This window comes from Aotus nancymaae, unplaced genomic scaffold, assembly GCF_030222135.1.
Source record: "Aotus nancymaae isolate 86718 unplaced genomic scaffold, 86718_ANA_hifiasm-v0.15.2.pri h1tg000051l, whole genome shotgun sequence".
Lineage (NCBI taxonomy): Eukaryota > Metazoa > Chordata > Mammalia > Primates > Aotidae > Aotus > Aotus nancymaae.
In genome coordinates, this window is record NW_026988465.1 from 22,928,803 (window position 1) to 22,950,693 (window position 21,891).

Genomic DNA, 21,891 nt, shown 5'->3' on the forward strand with positions numbered 1-21,891 from the left:
GCACTCCATCCTGGGTGACAAGGTAAGCCTCCTTCTAAAAAAAAAAAAAAAAAAGTCCTCAGCTTCAACAGCCACATTTCAAATGCTTAGTGGCCACAAGCAGTTTTCCACTATTTTATTACACAATGCAGATCTTACCTTAAGTTGTGTTCAGGTATGGAGATAGAGATAGAAACTACTGATTAATGCCAGTGAGCTGGTAAGTTCTTATGTAATCTTGTAAATTTTGCAGTGACTTCTAAAATCAAAGGTTTACACATATTTAGAGATGAGGATTATGAAAGGAACTTAAGGTAGGTTCAGATGGCAAAACACCGGATTGACAGATTTAAGAACACTGGGGAAGAAATCAAACTATGGGGCATAAAGATGGAATTTCTCACTGACACTGTCTTGAACCTTTGACCTAAAGTTTATCTTTTGATTTTGGAAATTTTTTTTCAGGTAGATGTTAACATTCTAATTCTAGAAATGAATAAACTAAAATTAACATGAGAAAACAGAGTATCACAAAACAGGTCTTGGGCCTCGGAAGATGAAATGTAGGGAGTGTGGAGAGGAAAAGCAACCGGGGCATAGCTGTCATTGACAACAGCCCAGCCCACAGATACGTGATCATATTGTACAAAAGGATTTCAGTTCTTTTCCTGCTCCCTATAAAACCATTTTGCCAACATGTCTAAGCGTTTTACCTTGATTTAGTGTTCAGAATTTTCTTTTCTGAAATGGAGAAAAGCAAGGGACTCATGTATTTGAAATATGAGATTGAAACGCATGACAATGTGTAAATTCGGTCTTGATTTGCCCACGAGTCCTAATATAAATCAAATTTGCTAAATCGACACTAATTTGAAAGATGCAATTGTATCAATCCTGTAGTTAACAGAATTTTTATGAATGCCCTAAAATAGGGCAGGCTTTTAACAGAATTCAGAGAATGAGCAGGCAGGCACAAAACATTGTTTGTCTCCTCCCCCTTCAGCTTGTAGACATCCGCCGGCATTTGTGGGCAGAGATGAATTTGGTTTGGTCGTCTTCCCTCCCTAGAGGGCGACGGCTCCAACGAATCCTTAACGTCAATCGCCTTGGTCTATATGCCAGCGTCATTGCCGACCTGCCTCGACACCTTACGAAATAGCTTTCCAAAAGAAAGAAACCCTATTGAAAAACAAAAACAAAAGGAAACTAGACCGTTCAACAGACACGCACGCGCAGTATCCCCTTCCGAAATATTTATACTACGCTTACACAAACGCGAACTTGTAAATCTAAACTCTGCCTGGACCAAAGTAGCCAATAGCTTAAAGGTGTGTAACTTAAGAATTCACAAACTGCTCTTGTTATTGGCTGAGAAAAGAACATCTTACAGGGAATCCGATAGGTGGGTTTACAATACCATGTTAGGCTATAGTATCATTCCCTAAGAATCTTTTCCAGTAAACCAATTTTCATTTTCAAAGTAATTGAGAACTGTTGAGTTTTGAAGCGAAAACCAAGTTAAGAAGGCCTGTTTTGTTTAGGTTTTTTTTTTTTTTTTTTTTGGTGAGTGCAGTTCCTACAAAAGTTCTGTTGGGTGTCTGTTAAATTGTTCAGCGCAACTCAGCTCTCTCCAGGAGGAATCCGGAGAAGCTGCGCCACGGTTGTCTTATAAAGAAACAACCTTCTGGGACTCTCTTCGCCGCCATCTTTTTCAATATTCTATATTGAAAATAGTTTTCTTGACAGCTATTGCCATTATGCTTTGACATTTTTATTTCCACAAGACAAAATAATAGCGTTAAATCCTTTGAGTCAAATCCGGTATTAAAGGGGCAGGGATTTGGGGATGTTAGAATTTTACTCTAACAAAAATAAAACACAAAGTTCCTTATGTTTAAACAGTTTATCTTAGAAAACCATATTTGAGTGAATTACCTATGTACTCTATAATGAAACCAGGACTCAGTGAGAGATACTTAGACAATGGATTTTAGATGAGTTAATAGGGAAGGGAAAAACTTAAGGACAATTAAGCAGAAAAAAACATGGTTTTGAAAAAAATTCTAAAGAACTTTCTAATTCAAATACATTCTATTTTTTATAACTAAACAGGATAAAGGTTCAATCTGTTAAGTTAAATGATCAATGTGTTTGCAGGTTATGCTCTATGTGAAATATCAAAGAAACCTGTAACAAAAACGACTTGTTTAAAGGAGCCAGTTCTCTACCCAAATTTACCAATCAGAATCTTGCTCTGAAAAAATAAACCAATGGAAAACGGCTCCGAGCACTTCCGGAATTTAGCAGCCTATCACTAACAAGGATTGTCCACAATCCAATCAGAGTGATTCTGTTCCTTTATAAATAGAGGGCTAAGCTAGTTTTCCTAACCGCTTTGCTTCTCGGGTCAGTCATGGCGCGTACTAAGCAGACTGCCCGTAAATCTACTGGCGGCAAAGCGCCGCGCAAGCAGTTGGCTACCAAGGCGGCGCGTAAGAGCGCTCCGGCCACCGGCGGCGTGAAGAAGCCCCACCGCTACCGCCCCGGTACCGTGGCCCTGCGCGAGATCCGCCGCTACCAGAAGTCCACCGAGCTGCTAATTCGGAAGTTGCCGTTTCAGCGCCTGGTGCGAGAAATCGCTCAAGACTTCAAGACTGACCTGCGCTTCCAGAGCTCAGCGGTGATGGCGCTGCAGGAGGCCTGCGAGGCCTACTTGGTGGGGCTCTTTGAGGACACTAACCTGTGCGCCATCCATGCCAAACGCGTCACCATCATGCCCAAGGACATCCAGCTTGCCCGCCGCATTCGTGGTGAGAGAGCATAAATTGTCTTGAGCACCAACCTTAAATCCAAAGGCTCTTTTCAGAGCCAACCACTTTATCCATGAAAAAAGCTGCAACCTTTTTAAAACTCACTAGACCCCGAGACTGTACTAATTTAAATAGACCTTTGAAATTCTAATCTCCACTCCGCTCAATTTACTTCACTTGAATTCCCAAATTTAAGCGTTTTCTCAGGTTTCGCCTGCGGCTCCTCCTCTTCGGGCACTTTTGGTCTGAATCAGGCCGCCTTGTTCCACTAGTGTTTTGAAGCCCAGCTACATGTCAGCGACTGCCAGCGCCTTGGGCCGGTCAAGGTTACCCTCTGTGTGCGCCTGATACCGGTCCAAAGCAAAGGTGGTCCAAAGTGGTCCAAAGCTGGAACCCAGGCCCGTGGCATTAACAGGAAGCTCTTGCCGAGTTGGCAGCCTTGCTTAGGTTATAAACTGCAGGAGTCAAAACAAAGGCGCAGATGGGTGTGTCTCAGATATACGCCAGTGCCAAAGGAAAATGCAGAGATCATGAGCCTTTTCAACTTTCCAGCTGGTACCTTAAAAGAACTCTTCAACTGCTAATTACCCTGTCTAAAATCTCATTAAGGGTACCCCATATTAATCATCAAAACGAAAATCCTTTGATGGCTTGAATTCTTTCAGAAAATATCTGCCATTCCTTTCCATGCAAAGGTACAGTTATGACTATACCATACTAAATAGACATTTTCTTCCCATGAAAACTTTCCTCACAACTTGTAAACTGGTAGCTGAAGGCAAGGGAAATAAATACTTCTGAAATCATACAGGCTGTTATTTGGAAATGTAGAAGGGTGTATATACTATATGAGACACTACATGCCATTTGGAAGAATTTTGTTTATTTAAACATTTCAGCAAATTCTTCAGTTTTGAAATGGGGTGGAGTATCGTTAACTTTTATTGAGAAGTTTCTGTTTTTTTTTTCAATGAGATGTTTTCCCTTAAGTAGCTCTAAGAGGTTAGTCATGTGGTAAAATTAATTGTGACGAAGCTGTAAATAGCTATGCAGACCAAGATAGCCATAGTAAGAACTCCTGGAGAGTTTATGCAAGAAATCTTTGTTCATGGAAGCCTGTCCAACATAAAGACTTGGGTCCTACGGAATTGGATTCAGCGCATGAGGAAAACAGCGTAACTCCATAATTAAGGTAACTGCAGTCAGGTGTTTGTAATATAGTACACATGCTATTATTCTGGATAAAAGCATTCTCTATGTGAATGTTGTTTCCTGTATCCTGTACTTTCTTTAAGGTCCTAGCTCAGCAAGTTTTAACCTGTATTTCTCTTATAGCTGTTGGACTTCAGTACATGGGGACTTGGAGGTGGTGGGCACAGAATGCATCTTTTTATATCATTTAATCCTCCGGAACACCTAGCATGGTCATTTACCTAAAACAAAGCCTCAGGAAATGTAGTCAAGTTGAGATTTAAAGTAAAAGATTACTGAACAGAATTTACCATTTAGTGCATTCCTGGTTACAAAAATAAAAGATAAAGTTTATGTAATTTTAATATGTAGTTTTTCTAAATAGGAAAAAAAAATCCACAGTTACTTAGTGGCTGCAATGGGCCAGATGTCAGAGTAATTTATGAAGCCTCCAAAAATGTATTATCAATGGTTATCAATTACCTAAAACAAATTAAGAAACTGAAACTAAGAAAATATCAGATAGTGCTGGAGCCAAAACTTTCCCCACTAGGCATTAATGTTTTAAATAAACCCACTCACCAGAATTTTTGTCAGTTAATCCTGAGGGCTTTATCATCTGAAAGAGCTACCAAAGAAATACTAACATGTTTAAAGTTTTCTTATACAATAAAATAAATGAATGTTTTAAAATTTACACGGTCTTAAGCTAGCCATGGTGGCTGACACCTGTAATCCCAGCACTTTCGGAGGCCTAGACAGGCAGATCACCTAAGGTCAGGAGTTCAATAGCAGCTTGGCCAACATGGTGAAACCTTTGTCTCTACTACAAAAAAAAAAAAAAGTAAAAATTAGCCAGGTGTGGTGGCATTCGCTGTAATCCCAGCTACTTGGGAGGCTGAGGCTAGGAGAATCAAACCTGGGAGGCAGAGGCTGCAGTGAGCCAAGACCATGCTACTGCACTCTAGGCTGGGTGTCAAAGCAAGATTCCATCTTAAAAAATAATAATAACAATAAAATGAAATGTACAGGGTCTTATATGATTGTGAAGTTCTATTATACTATAATTAATACTGCAAACTACAGAAAAGTAGCTGATATATATACATTGCAATATGACATTAACATTGACAAATCTTAGCCTTTCTGCATACTATTCAAATAATAGCCTTGATTTAGCCACACATATACACACAACTGTTTTTTAAGGCATACACTGAGATAGTAGTAAATAGTACCAGATGTTTTTAAAATAAATTGTGGTTTTATGTGGGGAAGATCAAAAGTCTGACTCATGTGTCAGATCGTATTTTCTATGTTCCTGTTGGCACACTGTATTGTATCTCCATTTCAGTTACATAGTTGCCTGCAAGTACTTATGATTTTTTTGAAAAGTATGTAATCTCTGAATAACCAGTAGCTTCATATTACAAAAATAATAACTAAAACTCAAGACAATTCAGAAATCCCATTTTATTATTTCTCCATACCCTCCCTCCTCCACCTGTCAGCAGCAAATACTGGTATGTAACACACTGGAATTTGCACTGTAAAGGTGAAATTTTTTGTTTCTTAGTTTTTATTTTGTAGTTGCCCCAACTAAAAATTGTATACATAAAATGGTATACTTCAGAAGATAAGGAAGATTGTCTGTAAATCAGGCAATGGAAACAAGGGTCATGAAAGGGCTAGAGAAATTTGTTACCTTTGGTTTCCCACACAGGAAAATAGAAAATAAAATCACTGAATTTAATGACTATCTGACAATAATTAACCCATTTGATTGAATTTTTTAATTCAGACACACACACACACACACACACACACACCCCTAGAGTAGTGGAAAATAAGACAAATGTTCTAGAGTTCAGTTTACTTAATGGGAGAAAATAATAGATGCATTAAAATTTTTCTACTGATAATAATTATTCTCAACTCTTAAATGTCATGAAAGCACATTTTCAGAGATAAGTTTATGTTTTAAATTAAAGGAAGTTTTGCATGGAGATGTAATTTCAGAAAGAATTGGAAGTATTGGAAAGATTGTCACAGGGAATTTCTCCTGAACAAAGTTGTTAAAAAAAAAAAAAAAGAAAGAAAGAAAAAGAAATAAAAAGGTTGCATTGTTATTAGTGTCTGTGAATGTGAGCAGACAGTATTATGACAAGAGGCTATAGGGCTTTCCCTTGAACCTAGAAGTCAATGACCTTTTTAATAAGGTGTATTTGGTTTTTGTTGTTGAAAATGGTCTGGGCGTGCTGGTTCACACCTATCAACCTAGCACTTTGGGAGGCTGAGGTAGATGAATCACCTGAGATCAAGAGTTAGAGACCCCATCTCTAGTAAAAACGCCAAAAAAAAAAAAATTAGCCAGATATGGTACCGTGTGCTGCCTGTAAGACCAGCTACCTGGGAGGCTGAGGCAGGGGAATCGCTGGAACCCTGGAGGTGGAGGCTACAGGGACCCAAGACTGTGCCACAGCACTTCAGCCTGGTCAACAGCGTGAGCCTATGTCGTAAAAAAAAAAAAAAAAAGGTTAAGAATTTAGAAATTGGAGGCTAGAGAAATTAGGGAACCAGTTAGTGAGCAATGGAATCACCCCAACTATGAGAGAATGCAGAGAGATGTAGAAGGGAGAAAATGTTAGAATTATTGAGACTTCTTTAAAAATCAACCAGATTTAGGCTGGGTGTGGTGGCTTATGCCTATAATCCCAGCACTTTCGGAGCCTGAGGAGGGAGGATCACAAGGTCAGGAGTTCGAGACTAGACTGACCAACATGGTGAAACACTGTCTCTACTAAAACATACAAAAATTAGCTGGGCATGGTGACTCCCGCCTGTAATCCTAACTACTTGGGAGGCAGAGGTAAGAGAATTGCTTGAACTGAGACCAGGGAGGCAGAGGTTGCAGTGAGCGAGATCAGGCCACTGCACTCCAGCCTGGGCTACAAATCAAGATTCCTTCTAAAAAAATAAAAATAAACCAGATTTAATGACTGTGCAACAGGGATATTTGAGACCTACACACAACACCATGAAAATCTGCTTCCTCCAGGTAAAAGAAAGTAGTGACTTCAGGCTGATACTAAAAATTACTTTTGTGTCAAACCTATGCCATAAGCATAAATACTCTCCAACAGCTAAAATAATATAAAAATGCCCTCCACAACTTCCATGCTAAGACATTGTTAATCTTCTTTACAAATCTCAAGATATATATTACAACTGCTACCAAAATGTAAGATATGGAGAAAGATTTAAATAACTCCAGATTTCCTTGAAATCAAGTGTGTGTCCTCTGTGGCAAATGAATATGAATTTATATAAATCAGAGCAACTCTAGAAGATCCTTGATTGAATCATCATCTTTAATTGCTTCTGTTGCATTTCAAACACATTGTGAAATGGGTACTTCACAAGGGGCTTGAAATAGAAATACATAAATTCTGGTTTTTTCTCAATACCACTCCTTTTCCAGTCGATATAACAGAAATGAAGCAGTGTAAGAATGATACTAGGAATCAAGAAACTTGTTTGAGACCTACGTCCACCATTTACTGACAGCAAATTGTCATTTCCTGTCATTTCTCTTTTCTAAGCCCCAAGTTTCCTAACGGTAAAACAAGCATTTTAGCTATACCTAATATAAATGCATTATAACTGCCCAAGTGAGGCAGTTAAATAACTGCTTTGTAAAAGTAAGGAACTAGAGGTATATTATACTCATTTGGATTGTTCTTAAGGAATGCTACATTCCCCACCTAATTCTCTTATTCCTTATCACTTTCCATCAAAAGCCGAAATCTTGTCATTTTGGGTGTTAAAGACTTCCCACATCGCTTCTCCCCATTGGGGATTGGGAAATAATAACCCAAAATGAAGGCCTTAGAAGTACCCTCAGAAGCAGAAGTTTGTCTCTGACCTCCTGCTCTCCTTTGGCTTCTCATTGAGGCTACACATAAAAACTAGAACCCCTCTTCCCCAAGGTGGTTACAGAAACCAGAACCCCTTTTTCTTAATAAAACCATAAAGCCATAAAACCTAAAAATCTTACTGTACTGTTTCCCCCTTGTTTCTGTGGGAAAGCTAGCCATAAAGAAGTACATATGTTGTTCGGCTGTAGGTTGTAAGACCCTCCCTCATTCCAGAGAGGGTCCTGCCCCATACCCAGAAAGAATCTCAGCAGAGGCCAAGAAGAGTCCAGACACAGAGGCCTTGCTGTGTTTCCCCAGTCTATTAGCATTAGATGAAACACTCTGGCCAATCACAGTTATACATGGCAGTGGCTACTTTGTTGAACCTAAGCATCAAAATGGAGTTTCCCCTGTACTTCTGGGCCTCCATTCTGCAAATTCCCATGTCATAAAAGCCTATGATGAAGTATGACTTTTCTATTAATCAGTCTTTTTTCTGTTGATTTTCATTGAACTTTCAGAGGGTGAAGAAGTTTGGCTCACCCCTCATTCCTGTCTTTCCCACTCGATGACACAATCTATTATTTTCAAAAAGATTATTTTGAATAAATATTTCACGAGCGGGCACAGTGGCTCACACCTGTCATCCTAGTACTTTGGGTGGCCGAAGCGGGCAGATCACGAGGTCAGGAGTTCAAGATGAGCCTGGCCAACACGGTGAAACCCTGTCTGTACTAGAAATACAAAAATTAGCTAGGCACTGTGGTGCGTGCCTGTAATCCCAGCTACCCGGGAGGCTGACGCAGAATTGCTTGAACCGGGACCTGGGAGGCAGAGGTTGCAATGAGCCAATGTCGCACCACGGCACTCCAGTCTGGGCTACAGAGCAAAACTCCATCTAAAAAAAAAAAAAAGATCACATCCTTCCATTTATTCAGATTCCCTTCTCAATCAAGCCACTCTCATACAGGGAGGTATTTTGGCTTTCTCTACAAATAAGAAATTGTGTGATGTACCTGTTGTTCCTAAAAAAATTAAATTCCTGCTTATAACTAGGCTACATCTGATTTTTTTTGGGGGGGGGGAGGCAAATAATGTAAAATATAAAATATTAACAAATAAACATAATGTAAACAAGTAAGATTAAGAGGTATTATAAAGATTTATATTTTGTCCCACTGCAAACTTATTTAAGAATTCATGACATGGACCGAGTACGGTTGTTCACGCCTGTAATCTCAGGACTTTGGGAGGCCAAGGCAGGAGGGAAGTCAAGAGATCAAGACCATCCTGGCCAACATGGTGAAATTCCATCTCTACAAAAAATACAAAAATTAGCTACTCGGGAGGCTGAGGCAGGAGAATTCCTTGAACCCAGGAGGCGGAGGTTGTGGTGAGCCAAGATCACACAACTGCACTCCAGCCTGGGCAACAAGAGTGAAACTCAGTCACAAACAAACAAACAAAAACAGTTTATGACTTGTTTTGTGCTATGTACTCTAGATTCTGGAAATCTATAGACACCTTCTCAAAACCATGTTTTTTAAAAAAATATACAGGGTAAGAAAGGTAGTGACACAAAGTTTTTTTCTTAAAGTCTGTATATACTTTAGTTACACATCAAATAAGATCTAGCAGTAAGTGTAATAATGTTAGTTTGAAAGGTTCACAATTAGTGTAAACTATAAGTACAAAGTGATATAAAAATATCTATGATTATCATTGATGTGAAATTCAGTGATTAGCTGCCTGTATTCACAAAGGAAATACCAAATTGCATTTAGGATTTGTGAAAATGATGTAATCTTTTCCCATCTAAAGTCCCATAAACATCTGTAGAAATCAGATTATGTCCAGAGTTCTCAGTAGTTAAGTGGGCTTTCCTAAAATCAAAAACAAAATCAAACACTACCTCATCCTCCCAGATAAAATGGAAATAGTAGTACATACAGGTCAGCCCACCTTCCTATGGCTCATTTTCTTTGTCATGGTAACCCCAATTTCAGGCTCCTTGCTGCCTTCCCCAAGGTTTTTCCTTTCGTACTTTTCACTATCCCTTAGCCTCAGGGTGATAGCAATACTTACATCCAATACTTATTAAATTTGCGTATCACAAATTTTAATATCGCGCTCTGGTGAAAAATTTCCTCTAGGAAAAACCACGCAAATAAAAATCTAAAAATACGTTCTGATTGGTTAATTCAGCAGGCTGTGCAAACCAATGGGAAAGCATGTTTTACAAAACTGAGACAGAGACTATGATGACCTCTTCCTCCGATTGGCTTAATACTAGAATTTCATTCTTTTCCTAACATTATATGGGCGCGGGAAATAAGACCTGCTCTTCCCACGCTGGCCTACAGTTGCCAGTAGGGTTAATATACCGCGTCCTCCGCAAAGACAGCTACTTCGAGCTGGTTGGGCTAGCACGCTAGTGTTACCTGGAGGCAGTCCTACAAAGTTAGAGTAGGCAGAAATAAGTTAACAGCCAAGAGAGACCCTGGGCAAGTAAGTCCTGGAGACGCTGGCCACTAACAGAAAAGAAACACAATAACCACACTGCCATTTTTCCCCCCCACCAGAGGAAGTCTTGCTCTGTTGTCCAGGCTGGAATGCAGCGGCGCGATCTCGGTTCACTGCAACCTCTGTTTCCCGAGTTCAAGCGACTCTCATGCCTCAGGCTCCGCTTAGTAGCTGGGATTACAGGCGCGCGTCACCACACCCCGGCGATTTTTTTGTATTTTTTACTAAAGACGGTTTCACCATGTTGGTCAGGCTGGTCTCAAACTCCTGATCTCATGATCTACCTGTCTTGGCTTCCCAAAGTGCTGTGATTACAGGCGTGAGCTACCGCGCCCGGCCCCAAAATGCCAGTTTCCAGCAATGTACCTGACGGCCGGTACCCCAGAACGAAGCGGGTAACAAAGCCTGCGAAAAGACGGGCATTCCGCGGCACCTACAGCTGACCATCGCCAACGATTGGTTACACAAGATGGTGGACCGCAGGAACCCTTCGCAGGCAACGTCCTGCTCAAAACCAGCAAGGGCTGTAGCTCAAAAAGTAATCTCCATACTGAAGGAAAGCTTTTAAACTATATGCCTGTACTAAGAGTAAAATCGTTTCAGAGCCTCTTTTAGGCGCCTCGCTTTAAGAGAAACCAGCTAGCCAATCACACACTAAGGCGGGAACTTAAAGAAAACCCCGGGGGTGAAGGCTCAAGTAGCCTTAGCTACTCCGGTGGCTGTGGCTGAAGCGGCAGGATCTTCGCACCCAAGCTGCAGGGAGCGGTGAGCTTACTTGAACCCCAACTTGCATTGACCAGGATAGACCCGTCCGTCATTCCCACACCACCCCCTCCCTCCAAGAAAACAAGTTACAGCTCTTTTGACTGATATCTCTAGGTGGCTCTGAAAAGAGCCGTTTAAATTTTCAAAGAGGGACGTCCCGCCAGTTTCACTTTTTCTTCGGAGCCGCCTTCTTCGCCTTTGTAACTTTCGGCTTCGCCGCTTTAGGCTTGGATGCCTTGGGTTTAGAAACTTTGGCCTTGGCTGGACTCTTGGCAGCTTTCTTCGGCTGGGATGCTTTCACCTTTTTCGCACTCTTGGCCACTTTCTTGGTCCCAGCAGCTGTTGCCCCCTTTCTTGCTTTCTTAGGAGTCTTCTTGACGCTTTTCTTGGGGGTAACGGCACCGATCGCCTTCTTGGGTTTCTTGGCTGCCCCTGCGGGCTTCTTAGGCTTAACAGCGCCCGCCTTCTTAGCTTTAGGCTTAGCTTCGCCGGAAGCCGCCTTCTTGTTGAGTTTGAAGGAGCCAGAAGCACCGGTGCCTTTAGTCTGCACCAGGGTGCCTTTGCTCACCAAGCTTTTGAGGCCAAGCTTGATGCGGCTGTTGTTTTTCTCTACATCGTATCCAGCAACCGCAAGTGCTTTTTTAAGCGCGGCCAGAGAAACGCCACTGCGCTCCTTGGAAGCTGCCACTGCCTTGGTGATGAGCTCAGACACTGGGGGTCCCGATGTCTTGCGTTTTCCGGCCGCTGCGCCTGCTTTCTTCACTTTCTTCTTCACAGGTGTTTTTTCTGCGGGTGCAGGAGTGGCAGGAGCAACTGGAGCAGTCTCCGACATGTTGTTGTCTTTCCAAAGACAAAAGTAAGCTCAAAGTGTCAGAGCGGCTTGTCCTCTCCGGCGGAGACTGAGGGTTTATATAGAGAGACGCTAAGCGATGATTGGTTCCCTGCTCCATGCGCGGCCCTGCTGGAAAAGGACTCCTCGGCTCTACTGCGCTGCTGTGTTTGTTGCCCCTTAAAAAAGAGTAAAAATATAAGAAATCTGGGCAGGAAATAATTAGGGATTTGGGGGAAACTGATCCGAGAGACTTTGGGCTTCCTTCCTGCCTTATTTTCTGTGCATAGTTTTAAAACCGGCATCTTGAAACTTTCGTTATTCCCCCAACTCTCTTTCAAACTTCGGTCAAATCGAGACAACTTTCAGGTTTTCCTTAAAAATACTATTTCTCTCTCTTTCATTTGCAAATGTCTATTCCAGGACATTGTTCCCTGCATTCTTATCTTCTCGACTTTATACAGATAAACTCATTTTTACTCAAATGTGTAGGAAAATTGTTTTTTTTCGCAGGAACAATAGCACAGGCTCTCTGGTGAGCTGTTTGCATCAAGTTCTAGGAATTGGCACTGGGGTAGAAAGTTCTATGTACAAGAGGGGTGATTATTTTAGAAAAGATAGGGTTTTTTTTGTTTTTTTGTTTGTTTTTTGTTTTTAAATAGCATTCAAGTTACTAGTGTGTAAGCTGGATTTGATCTCAATATTTTCGTGGTTTAAAAATTTCCAGAAAGATTAGGGTGAGGTTACATCATTCTTATAGAAAAAAGTCCTGGCCGGGCGCGGTGGCTCACGCCTATAATCCCAGCACTTTGGGAGGCCGAGACGGCTGGATCACGAGGTCAAGAGATCGAGACCATCCTGGTCAACATGGTGAAACCCCGTCCCTACTAAAAATACAAAAATTAGCTGGGCATGGTGGCGCATGCCTGTAGTCCCAGCTACTCGGGAGGCTGAGGCAGGAGAATTGCTTGAACCCAGGAGGCGGAGGTTGCGGTGAGCCAAGATCGCGCCATTGCACTCCAGCCTGGGTAACAAGAGCGAAACTCCGTCTCAAAAAAAAAAAAAAAAAAAAAAAAAAAAAAGTCCTGAACAGTGACCAATCTTCTCTTAAAAGTTAGGATCTTGGATTTTTCAGACCTAAAATAGGCATTAAAGATCAACTACCACATCTCCACAAAGAAAACTGAATCAAGAAATAATAGAATGGCAGGCCAACATCATGTTACCAACTATGAGCAATGAGAGCGAGAGCTTCTGAGCATTAACAGTTCACATGTTCCTGTCCCATCACTTTAAAGTTGTAAATAATTTAATGGAAGACACTATTTTTTTGGCAATATTCACCATAGAATTTTGTACATATTTTTATACTTTAAAATCATATTTCAAATACAAATTTTGCTTCCTCTCTCTCTCTTTCTCTCTCTCTCTCTCTCTCTCCCCCCTGCAACCTGGTTGAATAAATGGTAAAAATCACTATTTACTAAAATAAAATACAAATTTCAACATTACAAGTGTGGACATTGAGGATTAGAGAGAAAAAATATCATTAAAATCACTTTCAAAATTTTCATCATTCTCCTTGGACTTTTTACTCACAAAATATAAACTTAGCTGTCACACCCAAAATTAATTGGTTGAATATGTCCACCTAAGGAGCTAAACAAACATTTCACAGCAAACATGAGTAACTTCACTATTCCTTATCTTTCAGTTTGCAATGCAGATGATGGAATTAGGTTATTATTGGATAATTAAGCATAAAATTAATATTCTCCATCAAATAATTGGATGCTGAAATGAACTCCTATGTTTGTTAAATAAACAAGAGTAATTTGATGTTCTGCTTCTACTGACAAAAATACTCATATTTCAGAAAATCAAGTTATTCTGGCCTACACTCAATAGTGATTAGAGGACTTTTTCATGTAAATCCTAGATAAATTCTTTCCCAAAGAATTTGAGGAAAAAAAATCCTAGATAAAATAATCAACTTTGAAGATGTCATCTCTTCTCATTCAACTAATTTCATTAAAATTACTTAAATTGTCTTAAGTAATTATTTACTCTCTTGCACAGATTGGAAACAAGTCTCTAGGACTTAAGACCATGTTATATACTATACCACAAAAATATAAATATGGTTTATAAAAGAGGAAAACTTATAGACTTGGATTTGTCAAAATTAGTAATTCCTGTAGGGAGGCATTTTATGGGTTTCTGGAGGAAGGGGCTGTGCAACATTATGGATATCATTTTCAACAGTGACAGTCACAGGCATAAGCATTTCTTTTTCCAGTCCATAGCTTTATAATGTCTAGACACAGAGATAGAATTAAAATTAAATTGCTGGCCGGACATGGTGACTCAACGCCTGTAATCCCAGCACTTTGGGAGGCCGAGGTGGGTGGATCATGAGATCAAGACATCAAGAGATCAAGCCTATCCTGGCTAACACCGTGAAACCCCGTCTCTACTAGAACATACACACACAATTAGCCGACCATAGTGGTGGGTGCCTGTAGTCCCAGCTACTAGGGAAACTGAAGCAGGAGAATCGCTTGAACCCGGGAGGCAGAGGTTGCAGTAAGCCGAGATCAGGCCACAGCACTCCAGCCTGGGCAACAGAGTAAGTCTCCGTCTCAAAAAAAAAAAAAAATACTCAGATTGTTTACTATTTATTATTTTGATTATTATTGTAGTCTTAATAATAGTTGTTGAATAATTTTTGGATTTGTTCACCATATTAGATATAGCGAATTAACAGATGCGATACCACCATTTCATTCTTGTGCAACACTAACTGGCTCCCATGGCTTCTTAGGGTCTCAATAAGTAAAAAGGTATTTGGGCTAACTAATCTCTGCCGAGACTAGGCCATTGCACTATATCCTGGGCAAAAAGAGCGAAACTCCATCTCATTAAAAAAAAAAAAAGTATGCGGCTTGATGTCTGTCCCTTAACCCTGAGTTTACTTTTCCCTTTTCTAAACTTTTAAGTTTTTTAAGAGAATAAATGTGATCATCTTCATAAACTTGGTATTTGTACACCATTCTTGGTATTTAGAGGACATTAAATCGCTGAATGAATGAATGAATGAATGAATGATGCTTTGGTGCGTACCTCAAAAAGGAGAGCATTAGGGATCTCTGTGTCTATGCCTACAGGCAAATGAACCTAAGCTAAAATTTAAGAAGACTCTTAACCTCAAAATGAATAGTGTTCTCACGCCTTTAGGTATCAGCAGAGAAGGAATTTTTAAGTTACCACTGCAGTATATCGGAGGCAATGAATGTGAAGGTGTAGAATAGAAGTTAATGTTGGAATTTTTCTACTACACTTCATCTATGATCTGTGTGTAAACATTTATTCAGGAATCTTTTATTAGGACAGTATTTCACAGAATGGATTAGTATTTTTGTTAATTTGCAAACCTTTATTTGCCATGATTTCCCATGTATGCTTTACTGGCAGGAAAGCAGTGGTAGATAGCAAAACAGTGAGACTACAAAATCGAGCCCAACAATACAATACCACTTATTAGATGATTATATCTTCAAGCCTCAGATATTGCATTATACATTGGGAAACTAAGAATGTAAAATCAATTAATATTGGTTTCCCTTCTTACAGATCCTTCATTAGGAATGCTGAAACGATGGGAATGTATATTTCTCTGTCAAACGCAAAGTCTCATAATCTGCCAAATTTAATAAGTATTGCTTGCTATATTTTTAAAATTAATAAAAATACATTTTAAAGGAATCTTAACGTTTAAAAATTAAGGCCGGGCGTGATGGCTCATGCCTGTAATCCCAGCACTTTGGGAGGCCAAGGGGGGGCCGATCACCTGAGGTCAGTTCCGACCAGCCTTGTCAATATGACGAAACCCCGTTTCTACTAAAAATACAAAATTTTATCCAGGCGTGGTGGCGCGCGCCTGTAGTCGCAGCTACTCCGAGGGCTGAGGCAGAAGAATCGCTTGAACCCGGGAGGCGGGGGTTGCAGTGAGCCGAGAACCCGCCACTGCACTCCAACCTGGGCAACAGAGCGAGACTGTCTTAAAAGAAATAGTTACGTTATTTTCTTGTCTATCCATTTTGTAGACAAGTGTATGCAGCGTTACTGCCTCCTTTTTACAAATGTTAAGGCTGTTAGGAGACAAACATAATCAGTTCTTTGAGAGCCAACAGGCACTAGACTGGAGGACACAGAAACCTGCACGCAAGACCAAAGCAAGGAAACAGAAAGGAGTCAAACCGAGTTGCATTTCCCCGCCCGCTTCGTTCCTTAGACAATAGTGTAGGCGACGCCTAGTAAGGTAGGGAAAAGGCGGAGACACAGGTTTCGTTCCCGCCCCTCCATTTCAGTCTCCAAAAAGGTCCGCATTGTTGATATATAAGGGGCTTCAAGGAGTACTGAAGCTGCAGAGGTAGGGTTGCTATTTGCTTGTGGTCATGTCTGGCAGAGGGAAAGGAGGTAAAGGCTTGGGAAAAGGAGGCGCCAAGCGCCACCGGAAGGTGCTGCGCGACAACATCCAGGGCATTACCAAGCCCGCCATCCGGCGCCTGGCCCGGCGCGGCGGCGTGAAACGTATCTCGGGCCTTATTTATGAGGAGACCCGCGGGGTGCTCAAGGTGTTCCTGGAGAACGTGATCCGGGACGCCGTGACCTACACGGAGCACGCCAAGCGCAAGACGGTCACCGCCATGGACGTGGTGTACGCGCTCAAGCGCCAGGGCCGCACCCTCTACGGCTTCGGCGGCTGAGCCTCATTCTGGCTTGCTATTGACAGCTCTCCCGCAAAAGGCCCTTTTCAGGGCCACCTCCTTCCTCACACGAAGGGCCGTAACTGCTTACCACGAAGACGTAGGCGATCTGAGTTTGCTTTTGTAAACTTTCTGGGGTTGTAGCAGAGTTAAAGCAAGCCATTTTTGGCGATCCCGCCAAGATGGCGGGTGTCGGGTGTGCTCTGGACAAAGGGAAGGCGAAAAAACATTAGGAACTTGGGTATTTCTATCTCAAGCCTCCACGGAAAAAGATGGTGGAAATGATTTAAGAATACCAGCAATTTTGTGACGTATGTGATGTGTTTTATTCTCGGGTTTCTAAAATTTAACTGGTTCTGTACTAGGTGGCTGGGTTTTATTACACTAGCATTACGTGTTATTTTATTAGCCGTAGTATCTGAATGATCTCATCGGTTGGGGACAGATCAATCACTGGTAAACTTAAAAATCCAGTATTTGTGGCGGGGCAGCGTGCCTCGCCTGTAATCCCAGCACCTTGGGAGACAGAGGCGGGCGGATTACTAAAGTTCAGAAGTTCCAGACTAGCCTGGGCACAAAAATGGTGAAACCCTGTCTACTGAAAATGCTAAGATTAGCCCGGCGTGGTGGCGCACGCCTGCAGTCGCAGCTACTCTGCAACGGCTGAGGCAGGAGAATCGCTTCAGCAGGGGAGGCGGAGGTTTCAGTGATTGCGAGATGGCGCCACTGCGCTCCAGCCTGGGCGACAGGGAGACTGTCTCAAAGACGAAAGAAAGAAAAGAAAGAAGGAAGGAAGGAGGGAGGGAAAGAGCCGTTTCCCCGCCGAGCTCCGTGGCTCAAGGAGTTCGTGACCACCCTAGCCAACATTGCAAAACCCCGTCTACGTGGTAGCAAGCGCCTGTAATCCCAGCCACTCAGGAGGCTGAGACAGGAGAATCGCTTGAACCCGGGAGACGGAGGTCGCAGTGAGGCGAGGTCGAGGTCGTGCCACGGCACTCCAGCCTGGGGCACAGAGCAAAGCCTCAGTTAAAAAAAAAAAAAAAAAAAAAAGCTCAAGTTTTTGCCTTACTCAGCGAATTCTTTCTTGGGGGCAATTAACTGATTACAGGTCATTGATAATCTTACTGCTTTATTTCTCTAGTACTGATAATTTATAACCTCCTAAAGTGTTTCTCCGTGTGCTTTGTCAACCTATCGGGTATCACCTGTGATTCTGCTTCCGAACATTTTCATTTTTTCACCACACTAAAATAGTGGCTCCTCATCTGTCAATGGTAATTCATTACATACACTGCTCCACAAAAACCTTCAACTTGGGGTTTCCTCTTCAAGAATCCATTCAAGAGACCTTTACCTGATTCCATGGGCAAAATCAGTATGGGGGTTTCCATTTAATTCACGAAGTACACTCCACACATGTCCCTAGCCCTACTTCAGAATTCCCTACATGACTTAGGAGCTACTGCACACTTAAATAGTGGGCGATAATTCTTGCCCTCTTCCCAAGATTTTTCAGGCCTTGAATAATGTCTTACATTTAATATCCATAGTATTCACTTCATAAATGTTTGTGCAATGACTGATGGAATAAATGAAATTAAGCTATTTGGGCCATCACCAATATACCGTTATAAAAATCATTCCCCTTTAAGAAGTATCTCTACTCCCCCAGAACCATTTTCTCTATTTGCCTTTACACAAATGTCAGTATTCATGGCTGCCAACAGTTTATATTACGAACTTCTTAAAATGCAGATTGAGATACAGTCACGGTAATGAAAATAATTCAATGGGTCTCAACCAGCATATAAAACATAAGTAGAAGCCAATATAAAAAGGAGCAATTATCAAAGTATAATCTCATGTAATAAATAAAAATATTGTGTCATAAAATTTTAGTTTCAAATAGATGTGCTTTTGCTTTTACTTTGGCACTTGAAGGAGAAAAATGTCAAAAAATACTGGTCCATTTATTTCACTTATAAATTTGTGAAATTATCAGGTTAGAACATTGTCTCACTTCCCTAGGTTTCAGAACTTCAATGCTGAGCCTCATTTGCAGCTAGCATGCAGATGTGTAACCTTAGGCTTCACCAATCAGTCACAGGTTTAAAAGACTTCTCTTCAGAAATAGGACACAGGAGAGAAGAGACTGCCTAAAGCTGCTGTTTCTGCTGTGACAGATGTCAGATGGCCCAACTTTTGGTAGTAGCAGCAGCCATAGGTTCCAGGTGAGTTGAGTTTTGGTTCAGAAGTGACAGGTGTGACACAGCACCACCTGGCCCTTTCTGCAGCTCAGCTTTGGGATTTGTCCCTGGAAGTGTCATCAGGCATTATTCTATAGCCCTCCCAAGAATGCTAATATCTATCTAATATCCCTTTAAACATAACAGTTAACATGCGATTAACCAGTCAGCTGGCAACTAAGAATTTAGAGTTTCAAACAAAAAGGGTTTTAACCATTTTCTAATGGAGTTTTGTGCATTTTAGGAATTTGGAGTCGTTTTACAACTCTATTGAAAGGTCTTAGGCCTTACTATACTTCCGGTGGACAATAATGCCTCCCCTCCCCCCCCATGCCCACATCTTAATCCCAAAGCATACGAATATGTTTCCTTAAATGGTAAAAAAATAAAATTAAAATAAACTATAAAAGGGAACTGTTCAATGTTACCAAATTAAGGATTTTGAGATTGGACGATACAAAGTAATAAAAAAAAGAGAGAGATTGGATGATTCTTGATTACCTGAGTGGTGCCATTGTAATGACAAGGATCCTTATAGAGTAGAAGCCAGGAGGGTCAGAATCAGAGAAGTGATAAGGGTAGCAGAGTGTCATGCACTTTGGAAACACAGAACTTTTCACAACATTTATTTTAGGAAACATGGAAGTGGTGGCATTTACTCATAAAGTATCTTCCAGTCAGACCTCCAGACTTATTTCCACTTTCTCCTCCAAGCTCTGGGCTTTGAGAGACTAACTGTATGCATCTTATCATTGTGCTACCTGGACCTCCTCCTGCTGGTAGGATTCAGCCAGTGGAAACCCCATGCAGGAGACTGGAGGGAAGAAAGAAAATCAGATGGGGTATTTATTCACCAGTTTCCCTTTCGGGTGTCACAATAGGCTGCTGCATCCCTCTCTCCAGGCCACATGTCCTGTCAGGGACACCCTCTGTGCAGCTGTAATGACTGCTTCCCATACCCCTTCAGGGTTGTAAGTGATCCTTACTATACCTGGATGGAGACACTATGTTTTTAGGTTTCTGTATCCTGCCCTCAATTTGCTAAGAAATCCTCCTCATATTATCCCCTGTGAGTAGACTGTTTCAGGTCTTGACCTTAACAGAATGCAATGTTTTCACTACACAGCGCAAAGTTTATGGCCGCTATATCCAGAAGAATTGATGTAACTTAAATGCAAATTTCTCTGTCACACCTTGTTAACATGCTTCCAACAGCATAAAGTTAATTCTCATTTTCTCCGTTTGCAAGAGGAAGTCCATGTCACTCAGTCAACTGCCAGGCCTGCATTTTGTTCATATATGCATTCCCAGTGTCCATGGCATCAAACTACTTATTGCCACTCGTGTCTGCACACTACTGGAGACCTATACTGCCAACATTACTTGAAATGCCCTGGTTCCCTGTCATTCCCATCTGGCTAACTGCTGATCAGAGTCAGAGCAACAGAAATAAATGTGCATGCTTATGACAAGTGTCATGCAGCTGGGTGTCCTGCTACTTGATCCTCTTCTGCAGATAGGTCTTTTACTCTCACCTGTTCAGAGGCCTCTCTCCTGATGATGCCAGAGTTTTTAGCAGTTTTGTTTTCTGCTAATGTATCCCGAATTTTTTTTATAAAAATATGCAGAAAAAATACATGATAAAAGATGTGTTTATCAATCATCCACCACCTAGATTCAACAGTGTTCTTTACCACCATCTGAGAGTAAATGACAGACTCATGAGACTTTAAACCTATATACTTCAGCATCTAATTGCTAAAAATAAGGGAAATCACATGTAATCTCAATATATCAAATTTTTCTTTAAAAACTTACTAAAGGCCGAGGCGGGTGGATCATGAGGTCAAGAGATCGAGACCATCCTGGTCAACAAGGTGAAACTCCATCTCTACTAAAAATACAAAAATTAGCTGGGCATGGTGGCGCACGCCTGTAGTCCCAGCTACTCGGGAGGCTGAGGCAGGAGAATTGCTTGAACCCAGGAGGTAGAGGTTGCGGTGGGCCGAGATTGCGCCATTGCACTCCAGCCTGGGTAACAAGAGCAAAACTCCATCTCAAAAAAAAAAAAAAAAAAAAAAAAAACTTACTAAATTGGCCGGACATGGTGGCTCATGCTTGTAATCCAAGCACTTTGGAGACCAAGGTGGGCGGATCACCTGAGGTAGGAAGTTCAAGACCAGCCTGACCAACACAGTGAAACCCCGTCTTTAAAAAAAAAAAAAAAAAAAAACTTACTAAAATGACCTATTATCCAGTCCACACTCACGTTTCCTTGATTGTCTCCAAAATGCCCTTTGAAACATCTTTAGAGACAGAATGCAATGAACACATTGTTTAGTTGCTGCGTTACTTTAGTCTCCTTCAGTCTTTTGTTGGCGGCTTTTTGAACAAAGTGATTGTCTCAAATGTCCCACATTCTGGAGGGTTTTTCCCCCTTTTGAGATGTTTAATTGGCTCTTTGATCTCCATACTCTCTTAAACAGCAATTGAGACGTAATGTATTGCAGTTACACCTTTATCAAGGTGTTTCTTTATTTACAATGGATCACAAGCAAAGGTGTGAGTAGCACTGCATATAGGCACCAGGGAAGGAGAGCTAAGCAGAACCTTGGCACAATTAAGGCCTGAAGAATATCTCAGTTTATAGTGTCACTACTCAGTTATTTCCTTTTATATAATCCTTTATATAATCATAAATTAGTTTATAGAATTAGGGCTTGAAGATTATCTCAGTTTGTAGTATTATTACTCAGTTATTTCCTTTTATATAATCCTCTGTATATAATCATATAATAGTTCATAGTATGTGTGCCTAAAGAATATTTCCCTACATATATATATAATTATATCTTAGTTCAT

The 21,891-nt window shown here is 41.1% G+C and overlaps 1 protein-coding gene and 1 pseudogene across 1 annotated transcript; one reads left to right on the plus strand and one right to left on the minus strand.

Moving 5' to 3' along the window:
- The window catches only part of LOC105721514 (uncharacterized), a 33,659-nt pseudogene extending 16,847 nt beyond the window's left edge, over positions 1–16,812 (plus strand).
- On the minus strand, positions 11,299–12,065 carry H1-3 (H1.3 linker histone, cluster member). The gene has a single exon (XM_012458563.2). It carries the CDS (start codon positions 12,015–12,017, stop codon positions 11,352–11,354), a length of 666 nt encoding a protein of 221 aa, XP_012313986.2. The 5' UTR covers positions 12,018–12,065; the 3' UTR covers positions 11,299–11,351.
- Positions 16,813–21,891: the final 5,079 nt, after the last annotated feature.

Bases quoted from the DNA above. Each gene is read 5' to 3' on its own strand.
- H1-3 (XM_012458563.2), bottom strand. From the start codon at position 12,017: ATGTCGGAGACTGCTCCAGTTGCTCCTGCCACTCCTGCACCCGCAGAA.